This window comes from Rutidosis leptorrhynchoides, chromosome 1 (genome assembly GCF_046630445.1).
Source record: "Rutidosis leptorrhynchoides isolate AG116_Rl617_1_P2 chromosome 1, CSIRO_AGI_Rlap_v1, whole genome shotgun sequence".
Classification (NCBI taxonomy): domain Eukaryota; kingdom Viridiplantae; phylum Streptophyta; class Magnoliopsida; order Asterales; family Asteraceae; genus Rutidosis; species Rutidosis leptorrhynchoides.
The window spans coordinates 641337068-641350260 of NC_092333.1; the positions used below are offsets into that span (position 1 = coordinate 641337068).

The 13193-nt window shown below is 33.2% G+C and overlaps 1 protein-coding gene across 1 annotated transcript; it reads left to right on the forward strand.

The window, feature by feature from the left end:
* Positions 1-878: 878 nt before the first annotated feature.
* Positions 879-4632, forward strand: LOC139885706 (uncharacterized). The gene is made up of 5 exons (XM_071869461.1): positions 879-1371; positions 1481-1573; positions 1721-2267; positions 2356-2436; positions 3007-4632. Exons 1-5 carry the CDS (start codon positions 1041-1043, stop codon positions 3026-3028), a joined length of 1074 nt encoding a protein of 357 aa, XP_071725562.1. The 5' UTR covers positions 879-1040; the 3' UTR covers positions 3029-4632.
* The last annotated feature ends 8561 nt before the right edge of the window (positions 4633-13193 follow it).

A 13193-nucleotide genomic window follows, 5' to 3' on the forward strand; every position in this document is an offset into this window, starting at 1 on the left:
AATCCCAAAAATTTGCACTGCGAAGTATAATTTAACAGGAATTATTTAATTTAATAGTTAATTGGAATTGGAATATTATATAGGAAGGGATGTTTTTACACACCACTTTTTGATCTATGTACACTTTTGTCTAAGAGCACTAGGAGTCGTTCAGTGTTAAATCTCAGTGTTAAGCTTAACACTGAGATTTAACATTGAGGCTAAAACTGAAAAAATCGTTCAGTGTTAAATCAAGTTATTTAATTATTATTATTTAATTTATTTTTATACTTTTAATTATTATTAATTTATTTAACTAACAAAAATATAATATAAATAAAGATAAGTATCATTGTGATTTTTTTTTTAAAAAAATGGCCCAATTTTTTAAAAAAAATACAACCCTTTTTTTGCCATTTTTAATGGCCCAATTTAAACCTAATCAAAATACAATTGCACACACTATATCGTCTTCTTCATTTGCTGTACCTGTAAAAACAAATTACAAAAGTCAACAAAACAACATCAAATAAATAAAGGAAGAAAAAAAAAAGAAGGAAAAGAAGCAATACCGTTACACAGGCGACGCTGGCCAATAACAGTGGCCTTTAATGCCGATTTAACGGCGGCTGGGTGTCGGATTTTCCATCGTCCCCACCGTTAAATTTGTTTAACGCCAAAAAAAGCCTTTAACTCCTGGTGCTCTAATAAACTCACAATTATACCTCTGGATTAATCTAGGTAGTTGAACTTATATTATTATTTTAAAAATAATTATGAGTATAATAGGATAAAAAAAAAAGTGTGTAAGAAACTCATATCGAGAATTGATATATCCATCATTATATTTACTTCAGATGTGCATCACCCATATCGATACCTAATTGAAAAATAAAGAATTAAATATTGGTGGGTTTGAGACACGTGTGGATTAGGAGAAGACTCGTGTGAAAAAAAGAAACACTATGTAAAACCCTAATTTTTGGTGATCTGATCGTCCTCATCCTTCCTTCCCATACGGTGTCTGTGTGTGTATTATCGAGAGAGTTGAATAGATAGAGATGGCTTTGTTGAATTATGGAAAACGAATCGTGGGTTTTTCAAGATGTCAGCAACAATTAGGGTTTGTGGGTTACTTAACTTCAAAAACAACTCACGGTCACCACCACCACCACCACCACCACCACCACCATCATCATCATCATCATCATCATCATCGTTGTTTGCGCACCAGTGCTAATCGATACGACAACGACAACAACAACACCAAGAAGAGTGAATCGGAATTACCACCAAAACCTCCTCTATCTTCCAAAGGTTTCTCTGTTTTTACTAATTTATTCAGGAAGTTTTTTACTCAAGCTGTTCCTCCTAAACCTACCCCTGCCCAAGGTATAATTAATAATATCAGTACAATACACAATTCTCTTAGCTATATTTTTTAAAATTTTGTTTTTGTTTACAACTGACGAAAATAATATTAAAATTGATAAATGATCAGTAACGTTGGGAAAAATCTTAGAGGCTATTCAAAATATGAACCGTCATCAAGAAGAAAATCCTCCCGTTGAGGAAATGAAGCTGCTATTTCATGGTTTTTTTTATTTCTTTTCCTTTTACTTGAGATATATAGTACTAGTATACTAGTATATATAAATTTCAACATCAATAATTTGACATTCAATTTCAATTTCATGGTTTAGGTTTACTATCAGAGTAATGCTGCTTTTTTTGTTTACAGAGATGCTTAATAACTTGACGGATGAGGGTGTGGCAAAGGTTCTTGTTGAACTTTCTAAAGTCGGAGTTCCCCCACCGACTTATCTTGTTCCTTCGATATACTCGGGTAGCGTAATCAAAGATCTTGTGTATAATCTTTCCATTGACATCATGCCGTTATTTCAACAAGTGATGGTTGATGTGGTGAAGCAGAATTACGAGAGTCTAATGGCCGATCGAAATGCTAGAGTATTACATAAGCCCCCCCATAGGATGTGCATTGGTATTAATGTGTCTGATGTTGCGAGGGAACGCCTCAGAGTTTTGGTTCTAGCTGACTTAGTTGTTGTTTGCGGGATACACAAACACGCCGATCCTCCATACCGATATGAACCGACAATAAAGAAAGTCGTTAGGATCCCACCGTTTTCTTATCTTCATGAAGAGATTGCCGCGTCAATAATCCAAGATCATCTGATTATCGTTTTTCGCAAGTCAGTGGGGGGCAAAGTACCCGTACCCGTGGCTTTTCAATTAAAACTCGAGCGCACGAGTATTCTTTATCCTAGGTTCTAATATAATAATATTCGATTTTACTTTCTTTTCTAATTTAGGTGGGTCACCATAACACTTCTAACTTGCCTTTGATATGTGCAGTCCTGTTGATCAATTTTGGAGGCTGTTTGGGTATTTGGAGGAGGAAGATGACGGTCAAAGCGGGGATGGAAACGGACCAAGGTACTTGGAAGTATACCCTTAAATAATGGAAATTAATATTTTTATTATTATTATTATAATTTTTTTTTTTTTTTTTTTTTTTTTTTTTTTTTAATATATAGAATAGATATATAGGAAGATTGGCTAGGGTTTGTGGTTCTGGGTTTAACTGAGAACCCATTGCTGAGAATATCACCAACTGAGAATTGGTATCTAAAGAACTTTATAACCGAATAGCAAACTTGATATAGATAGGGGACCATTATTCTTGATCTCTTGCGGTCTCTCAGTTTTGTCTTTTGTTAGGTGCATCCGCAAAATGGGTATGAAGCAAACTTGGCAGTTTTACATGTATAACATGTCCAAAAGAACCACAGTAATGTGAATAAGCACCAACTCATTGCCAGTGATAGTTTCTAGGCCATTGATCATATCTTCCAGGTCATCCTAGAGTTGGTGAATCAAGATATGATTGGTTACATGGCTAGGCTAAAACTGTGTTTGCTGTAAATATACTTGCAACGTAGTCAGATACTCGTTTTATTAATCCAGCGACATTAATCATTTTTTTTTTTTTAATTTTACGCCCAGCTCTGCGGATTCTTCCTCATGATGGGCGTTAGGACTGTAATAGTTCGACCAAGGAAATGAACGAGCGAATGGGTTCCAACATCGCGTTCGGACCCCGTCAGTGACTCCTAACCGACATTCAAAAAAGATCATCCGTTAAGGTGTACGTGAGTTCAATTTTTTTTTTTTGTTTGATGATGTGACAGTGTAAGTTAAAAAAGTGAAGTTATAGTAATGTGAGTTGAAATGTGGGTGAGAAGTGTAATGGTTTGTGATAAAATGTGATTGAGTTGAGTGAGAAAAAGAATAAAAGTACTATTATTAAAAATAATTAATACATAAAACAAAATTTTGGGCCAATCAAAACTACTCAGTTCATTTTATTTCTTCCGCGAGTCCGCGACACTTTCCCATGCTCCTTGACAACATAGCATAACCCCAAAAAATAGAAACGCGTTTTGCCATGTAAACAAGCCCACTGCATGAGTGATATCCGTAACGCCTGGTCTTATAGCATTACATCAAGCTAAAAATCTGCATTAAGCTAAAAAAATTGCATTAAGCTTAAAAAAGGCAAAAAAATCATTAGCCGCATAAAATGTTGTTTTATCATTTGAAGTTTCATTTCATTCTTAGAGATAGTGTGTATGAGACAAGGGCAGTGTCAAAAAGGGGGATTTGGGTCGGCCGTCTTTGACGATCAAAATTATTTTTAATGTGTTTATATGTTAAAATTCGAAGGTTGATGTATTTATATGTTAAAATATACAGTAACGTTTTTGTCCCTATTTTATTTTCTCAAATTTTTAAAGTTTTGCACCAATCGAAAAAAAATTCTGAATACGCCACCGTGTATGACTATTGTTACATGCATAAAAGTATTACGAAGTATTATTATTATATAGTTAAACAACGGTTAATTTGAAATTATATTACGGAGTACGTTATACTAATATACTAATTACCGTGGGGGTGTTATTCATATTCATACTTAATACCTACACAAAAACTTGTGAATAGTATCCACCTCCATGCGTAAAACGTTTGTACCTTAAGCTTCGGATGTTGTACACACATGAAAGTCACACTAACACTTGACAACCATCTCTAAATTAAGGGGAGAAAACAAAATTGAAACTTTATAGGAGTGCGAAAGTTAAATTTAGATGTTCAAATGGTAAATTTTCTGTTTTACATAAAACCCCATTATCCACCTTATTTTTTAACGGAATTTATCTTTTCTTTCGGCTTGAGTTACGTTTAACCGACATAACCGTTAAATTCGAAATAATTTTACGAAATAAACGCGATAAATTATATACGAAACGGAGCCCAGACGCGAAGCGAAGGCTCCTCACCTAGTAGTAATATACTAATTATCATAGGGATGTTACTATTCACAAGGGTCGTGGTAGTTAGTGTATTTATTTACAAATTACTTTTGATAAACTTCTTTCCCATAATTTTTTTACAACTTAAAAAAAACAAAAACAAAAAAAAACTTTTTTTCCATTATTTTTTCTACAACTTTTCTTCACTTCCTTTTTCCACATTTGTTTTTCAAATCTTTATTTTTTAAACTTTCAACTAACTAATCAACCGTTACAGTTTTTTTAATCATTATATAAAACGACTATACTTTTTTTCACTTCCTATTTTCACCTTTCTTTTTTATTCCTTTATTTTTCAAACGTTTAATTAATCAACCGTTAATTTTTTTTATTTAAACGTTCATATAATCGACCGTTAACCGACCAAATTTTTTTTATTTAATTTTTTCACCTTCCTTTTTACCGTTTTTTAACGTTTAATTAGCTGATCGTTCACCGACCAAAATCATCTCATAACGAAACACATGCTTTTTATCCTAGTTAATAATTAATCACGGTATATAATACTTTTATGTCATTTAACGTTTAATGGTCTTTAACCGACCATAACAAACCACAAGTTTTTTATCCTTCTTAATAACGGTATGTAGTACTTTTATGCCATTTAAACAGCTCTATGCCTCTCTATATACTAAGTTTATATTTATATTTCTTTTATAATTTTTACATATTTAATATTTAATTTATTATTTACTCACTGTACATACAAAGTCAACGGTCAACACACAAACCTTGCAAAATCAGTGTGTAAAAAGATGATGTTTGCTGTGGACCCTGGGTCTAAATAAGCAAATCGTCGAACATCTTGTGTTGATGATGTTCCTGATATGTTTCCCCTTCCTCATCTACGTTTTTCCACTCGATCCCCCTGTTTATCAACAACAACAACAACAACAACAAAACCTAATACCACATAAGTGGTGTATGGGGAGGTGAGATGTAGACAATCATTCCCCTATCCGAGAATAAAGACAAGTCATTTCTCCACACAGAGTGAAAACACTCTCAAAAGTAGAGAAAGTCATCCCTCTCTCTATTCGACGGATAGAGAGATTGCTGTCGATCCCCCTGTTTATCAATCTCTTATTATTCTTCACAACCTCTACAATTTGACATACAAACATCTTGTGATCTATAATTAAAACACAACAGCGGAGTACCCTCAAAATTTTTTTAACACACTCAACAACCCCTAACGAACTACTCCAACGATTCAAACGCTCCGTTCGACGTCGTTTTACCATACTTTAGATGGTCCTTACATGAGTTTCAGGTATCTTACTCACTTGAACATTACTGTAAACTGTTTTTTCTGCTACCCAATGCTAACAAGTATAGTAAAATTAGGTCATTATTCGATAAAAGTATCGTTAGGAATGATTTCTTTCAATACCCGTATTGCTCGATTCTGCGTGATTATGACTTTAGACTATCCGTTTGGTCGTGTAATCGATTGATAAATTGATGGTAAAGAGGCTTTTGATGATATATCTAAGAAAGGGCTGGTACCGAATGTGTACACGTTTAATACTTTGATTACGGCTTATTTTCAAGCGGGAACTCTGAAGAAGCAGTTAAAGTGGTTGAATCAATGTTGGAGGGTAATATCGTTAGTCCAACTGGATTCTGCTAATAGGTTTGTACAGATCATGAAGGATAAAAATTTGAAAGCTGATCTTGTGACGTATTGTAAGAAAGGAGAGTCAAAAGAGGGGGTTAAGCTTCTTAATGAGATGTCTCGAATGGGTTTGATCCCGACTCAATTAACGTATAATACGTTGATGGATGGTTGTTGTAGGGAAGAAAACATTAGGGCTGCTTTACACGTGATGACGAGAATGGAAAGAGATGGGGGGAAGCCTAATGTCGTGACATATAATGTATTGGTTAAGGCGTTATGTGAGAAGGGAAAGATGGAAGAAGCTAATACGTTTCTTAATAAGATGCTGGAAATGGGTTTGGAACCAAATCAAATAACATATGATATTGTTAGAGAGAAAATGATGGAGCGGGGATTTGTTCCTGATATTGATGGGCATTCATATAACAATCCTGTTACTACTTGACTAGAGTTGCGCTTATGGGTAAATGGGTCGATTTTGGTATAACATTCTCTCATTGGTCAAATGGGCCAAGTTTGCGATATGAATTGCCGTTGAACTGGTCAAGTTTTTCAAACAGGTCGAAAGTCATTCAAATGCGTTCAAAATTATAAAATCTTGTAACTTTTAGATACACCACTACAGCAATAAAAACTTTCTTAATATACTCCGTAATATTTATACTCTTATACAAAAGATTTTTTTTTTTTTTTTATCTTTTTATTTTTTGTATACTTCTAGAAAATACAGGAAAAGTTTGCAGGTCATAGCTACCTGATCTGACCTGACCCCTTCAATCCCTACGTGCTTTGAGAAACCAACACACAGTTGAAACTAGCTTGTACAAATGTCTCCATTTTGCCGTTTTGATATAAAATTCAAGAGAATTTGTTAAATAGAGTTCCAAGGACTTGCATGATTCTGAAGCATTGATTTAATGGTGTCAACTTTTACAACCATACAAGTCCAGATGGTATATTACTTTAACAAAACGATCAGTGATATGTTAATTGTCATAAACTTATAAATGAATTTCAGTTTTTTATATTTGTATATGGGATTTGAGAATCATAACATGATTGAATAAAAAACAAAACAAATAAAAAGATTTAATATAAAAGCGAGTACAATAAACTCTGCAAGATGATTAATGACAAAATCATTGAGGTAGGAGAGAGTGAAATCACATGAGAACGAGATGGAGATTTGTAAGTACCGTAAAATCGAATAAAGAATCTTGAGCTCATAAGCCTAGAGAGCTGCATGTAAGGCATAACACATATTCCGAGTCAACCCTCATATGAGTCCTAGTTTCACATGCCTTACAAAGTTCATACTTCGTATTATCGAGTGACAAACAACTACAAGTCCTAAAATTCTGACAATCAAGTTAATTCTTACAATTGGACAAGTCCTAAAATTCTGACAATCAAGTTAATTCTTACAATTGGATTTAAAATTCTGACATGAATCGCTACTTACATTCAACTAGAGATCCATCTTTTCTAAGCATATCTAGCTGCTTTTAGAAAGTTATCAAAAGGGCTGGCAGGTGGTAGCCTCAAACCATTTGTTCCAGCACGAACTGCCTCATCTTCACCCATAATCTACATAAAAAAAACATGTCAGGGGCAATGAATAGCAGTTATAAAAGCTACAACTTCAATGATCACAAAAAATATAAAATAAATACCCTCGTGCGATTTTAATTCTGATAACCAGGGGCACTCGTGTCTGTTGGTTTTGCATCGTCATTTGCACGAGAAAGCCAAGTGGAGAGCTTTTTCCTTGAATCTGTACCGACGGCTTCACATTGGCCAGCCATCACAATGAATAGAAGGGGAGAAGTTGAGACCGATGCTCCAGCCACTTGACCAGCTGCTTCTATTGCCTACAACCCAAAACTGCAGCCGTTGTTTAGAGCCTAGACCAGGCACAATGGAACGTAGAATATACAAAACACTCAATTTTCATGTAGATGGTTCGATACATATATAAAAAAGAACACAACTGTATATTAAACTAGTTTTGATATGGATGTTCAAGAAAACAATAGAAATAGAGTGATGTTAAGGGAACATCCAGAAATAGGACTTAAAGAAAAAAGAATTAAATACAACCGTCTTGTACTCTCCGAGTGATTAGAGAAGAAAAGAATAAAATAAAGTATAAAAACGTCTAATTTGATCCATTTGTCCAACCAATGTCATGTAAGTAGTACAGTAACTTCAACAATCAAGATTTTAACGGATTCAAGGATGAACAGGTGTCAGGTGATTAGAGGAATTACCTATATAAGAAGTTGTCGAACGCTAATAGCATGGGACATGGAGCCTGGTGTTGGAGATTTATTTACAAAGTGGGATAGATCCAAAACAGATGATTCACTGCTTGCATCATCCTCAACTAATGAATTGACAGGGTAATCCGTCTCAAAAAAAAATAGATTATTTCGAATGAGCAAACTCTATGAGAGTGATTCAAATTAAGCATCGATTCTGGACCAAACATTGTACCATCTGGCATGAATGTTTCAAAAACTGTATACGCACTTCTTCTGCTTCCGTCTTATGAGAGTAGACAAAACACACATATATTTATCAATTTCAAATCCATTGAAATAAGAAGTTGATCTGCGTAAATATAAGAAAATAAGGTTATCATGATAATATGGTTCTTAAACACATTCAGCAAACTAATTATTTTTTATTTTTGATACAAAAGTAACTTCAGTTAAAAGCAACCAAACCCAATTACCTAACGCACCCATTTTGCCATTTCTAGAGAAAGACAATAAAACAATAAACAACAAAACGATCAATCAGAAATTGTACCTTTGTTACACTAGATAACTTCTCAACTAAGATATCGATAATTTTCTCATAAGATTTAGACATCTTGGTTTGCAACTTAGCAAGTAACGCATTAGCCGTCTGATTATCACGGTCAGAACAATACTCTTTTAAAGCTTCGATATTTAGAAGATTGTTATCAGGAAGATTGGCTTGTATCCAGTATAACAATTGAGTTATTTGATCCTCACTAAACTTCATTACAGATGGTTCCTGTCACAATCATAAAACAAAAAATATATATTTTACACTAAACTTCATTTGATGTCCACTCAATCGCATTTCAACGTATGAATGCAGCATTAATTTCAAAATTTGAAGAAAAAGACCCTCTGGAAACACCTGGTAGACCAAAGTTAATTAATTTACAAATTTCAGCAATCTACCAAAGTTAATTAAATCACTCACGTATCCGATATCTTTTAGTGCAACTTCCAGTGGCGGAACTTGAACCCGGACACAGGTGGGGCGAATGTAAAAATTTAATAAAAGTTTCAATGCCAGGAGGGTAAACACTAAAAAAAACCTTATTTGTTAGTAAAAAAAAAAATTTAGTGTAAATTTTTTTTTTTTCCCAAATCCGGAGGGGGCGGGGCACCCCCTCCGGATATAACTAAGTTCCGCCCCTGGCAACTTCGGACCGAAGTTGCAGATTCAAATAAGTAGCAATATGTATGACATCAATTCAGGATCATGTGAAACATTTTTATGATCCAAATGATGAACAATTGAAGCTGATATCAACTTAGAAAATAAAAAATTTAGTAGTTAAAAATACTGCGAATAGCATATAAAAAAAACCAAGATACAGATAGAAGAATAAAGTACATATACTCTCTGCAATGCAGGCCATATCGGATAAAACAATCAACCCTAACCCACTAGAAGGAATCCATAAACCTAGGGAAGGCAGCAACAACCTTGCTCTAAGAATGTTAGTTGGATTTAGAAATTATTCAATGATAGGGACTTGGTAGAGCTATACTGTAGCAGCCCACTATTGGTTTATATGACTCCGGCTCTCTCAATTTTGGTTGTCCACCAGACCTTGTGGTTGGTAGCAATATCAAGGTTTTTTCGCTGGAATGATTATAGATGAAGCTAAGTTTTTTGTAAGAAAGCTATTATCAAGGTCCTGGAAGCTTCATAGATGGGTGAAAATGAGAGCAGATGTTATGTGTATTTCAAATTAGGATTAGTATTTTAGGTTTTAAAAAGTATTTTAATCTTTAACTTTTTTCTTATATTTTGAAATGTTTTTTTGAAGCTAAGATCAATTTTTGGGTTATATATACTGGAAGTTTTTTGCTCTCCAAAGCAGACATGCGGTAATGATTCGTTTTTAAATTAGTTAAATAATACTTTGGGTATATTTTCTCTCAGTAATAATTTATACAAGTCAACTTCAAAAATGAACTTGTTGCAATCATAAATTTGAGAATGAGGGAATATCCTTCGAAACTGCTTGAAGATGAAAAAAAAAAAAAAAAAGGAGAGAAGAATCGGAGATGACACTAGAGAAGGTTTTGAAAATTAGCCAACAAGGTATATCATAATTGTTACTGTACTATTTTAAGATTTAATATATTTGTTTTAGGATCAATATACTAACTTCATTTTTATTGTTGTAATAAAACACAACTCTCAGTGCTGATTCAGAAAATGTTGGTGATTTTTGAAGCTATCAATTCATCTCCATGTCTAGAAGACAATGGTCACATCAATAAAATTATGCACCTATTTTATGGTTTGTTCTATTCTTTTTAACTTCTTCATTTCTCATTTATCACAATCATTCATAATTGTATATAACATACTACTAATGCCCAACAATCCACCAAGTTATTATTTATGCCCAACATAGTGTTATAAATAATAATCCCTAATATGTAACATAAACAATAACTTGATGGATTGTTAGGCATTAGCAATATGTTAAATACAATTATTAATGATAGTGATTATTGAGAAATGAAGAAGTTAAAAAGAATAGAACAAACCATTAAATAGGGCATAATTTTACTGATGTGACTGTCGTCTTCTAGATATGAAGATGAATTGATACTTTCATAAATCACCAAAATTTTCTGAATCAGCACTGAGAGTTGTGTTTTATTACAACAATAAAAGTGAGGTTAGTATATTGATCCTAAAACAAATATATTAAATCTTAAACAAGTACCGTAACAGTTATGTTATACCTTATTGGCTAATTTCCATAACCTTCTTTAGTGTCATTTTTCTACTTTTCTCTCCATTTCGTTTTATCTTGAGGCAGTTCCGAAGGATTTTCCACCTTTCTCAGATTAATGATTGCAACAACAACGGCAATTTTGAAGTTGACTGTAATATAAATACATATATACTATCACTGAAATAAAATATAACCAATTCATTAATGTATTTAATAAAATAAAAACGAATTGTTATTCATATTTGTTTGGAAAAGCAAAAAACTTCCATTATATATAACCCTAATTTAATCTTAATTTCGGAAAAACCTATTCAAAATATAAGAAAAAAAAACTAAGAGATTAAAATACTTTTTAAAACCTAAAATACTATTCCTAAATTGAAATACACATACCATCGGCTAAATTGAAATACACTTCCAAACGATATTTCCCCTTTCTCAAATTTATGATTGCCCAAGCGACCGTTGAAGTAACGTATTAAAGCAGAACTCATTCTCCAACTGATTCAACGGTCGCTTGAAGACTTTTCCGCAAATGTCGGCAGAGATCACTTACGTATCTGATATCTTTTAGTGCAACTTCGAACCGAAGTTGCAGAGCCAAATAAGTAGCAGTCTGTACGATGCATGACTTCAATTCAGTATCATGTTAAACATTTTTGTGATCCAAATGGTGAACAAGTAAAGCTGATATTTTTCTGAAATTAGAACACAAGAAAATTTAGTAATTAAAAATACTGCGAATAACATATAGAAATAACCAAGATACAAATAGAATAATAAAGTACCTGTATTCTCTACAAAGCGGACCATATCGGATAAAACAATCAACCCTAACCCACTAGGAGGAATCCATAAACCTAGGGGAGGAACCAACAACCAGGCTGTAAGAATGCTAGTTGGATCCAGAAATTATTCAGTGTCCTATATATGAGATTTGTAGAGAGAGTTATACCGCAGTAGCCCACTATTGATTAAGATGACTCTAGCTCTCTCAATGTTGGTTGACCACCACACCTTGTGGTTGGTAGCAATATCAAGGTTTTACCCTGTAATGATGACAGTTGAAGCTAAGTTTTTTGTAAGAAAGCTATTATCGAGGTCCTGGAAGCTTCATAGATGGGTGAAAATGATAGCCGATTGTATGTGTATTTCAATTTAGGATTAGTATTTTAGGTTTTAAAAAGTATTTTAATCTCTTAGCTTTTTTCTTATATTTTGAATAGGTTTTTCTAAAGCAAAGATTAATTTGGACTTGTATATATTGGACGTTTTTTGCTCTCCCAAACAGATACGCAGTAAGGATTCATTTTTAATTTAGTTAAATAATAATTTGGTTATATTTTTTTTCTCTCAATGATAATTATATATATTCAGTCAACTTCAAAAATAGACTTGGTGTGGCAATCATAAATTTGAGAAAGGGGAAATATCGTTTGGAAGTGCCTAAAGATGAAAAGAGATGGAGAGAAGAGTCGGAATGACACCAAAGAAGGTTTTGGAAATTAGCCATCAAGATATAACATAATTGTTACTGTACTATTTTAAGATTTAATATATTTGTTTTAGGATCAATATATACTAACTTACTTTAGAAGTTGACGGTCACATCAATAAAATTATGCTCCTATTTTATGGTTTTTTATATTCTTTTTAATTTCTCCATTTCTCATTTATCACTATCATTAATAATTGTATTTAAAATAGTGCTATTGCCCAACAATTACCAAGTTATTATTTATGCTACATATTATGGACTATAACAAAGACTTAGTATTATGACACCATGGAATTACTAGTATTTGAATTTTGATATGATAATTCAATGGTGTCACATGACTAAGCCATTGTTATAGTGTTAAGGCTAGAACTGCCTTTTATCAGAGTAGTAACCCTAATCGATCAAGCAATCACAAACACACACAATAATAGCCGAGATATAAACACAGGAATTAAAAGAAACGATACGAGAATTATAGTGGTTCAGTTTCGATGTGAAACCTACATCCACTTTGGAACTAGAGAGTATTATTATTAATTTGGAGGTGATACAAAACATGTACATATGAGAGTATTTATAGACAAGGATTAAGACAAACCCTAGTCTAATCAACCTAAGCCCGGCCCATTTAAATTAGGGTAGGCCAAACCCTAACTTAACCACCAAGTA

Coding starts and splice junctions, on each gene's coding strand:
- LOC139885706 (XM_071869461.1), top strand. CDS start 1,041: ATGGCTTTGTTGAATTATGGAAAACGAATCGTGGGTTTTTCAAGATGT. Junction 1,372..1,480: donor TAAACCTACCCCTGCCCAAG/GTATAATTAATA, acceptor ATAAATGATCAG/TAACGTTGGGAAAAATCTTA. Junction 2,437..3,006: donor GGGGATGGAAACGGACCAAG/GTACTTGGAAGT, acceptor TTTTACGCCCAG/CTCTGCGGATTCTTCCTCAT.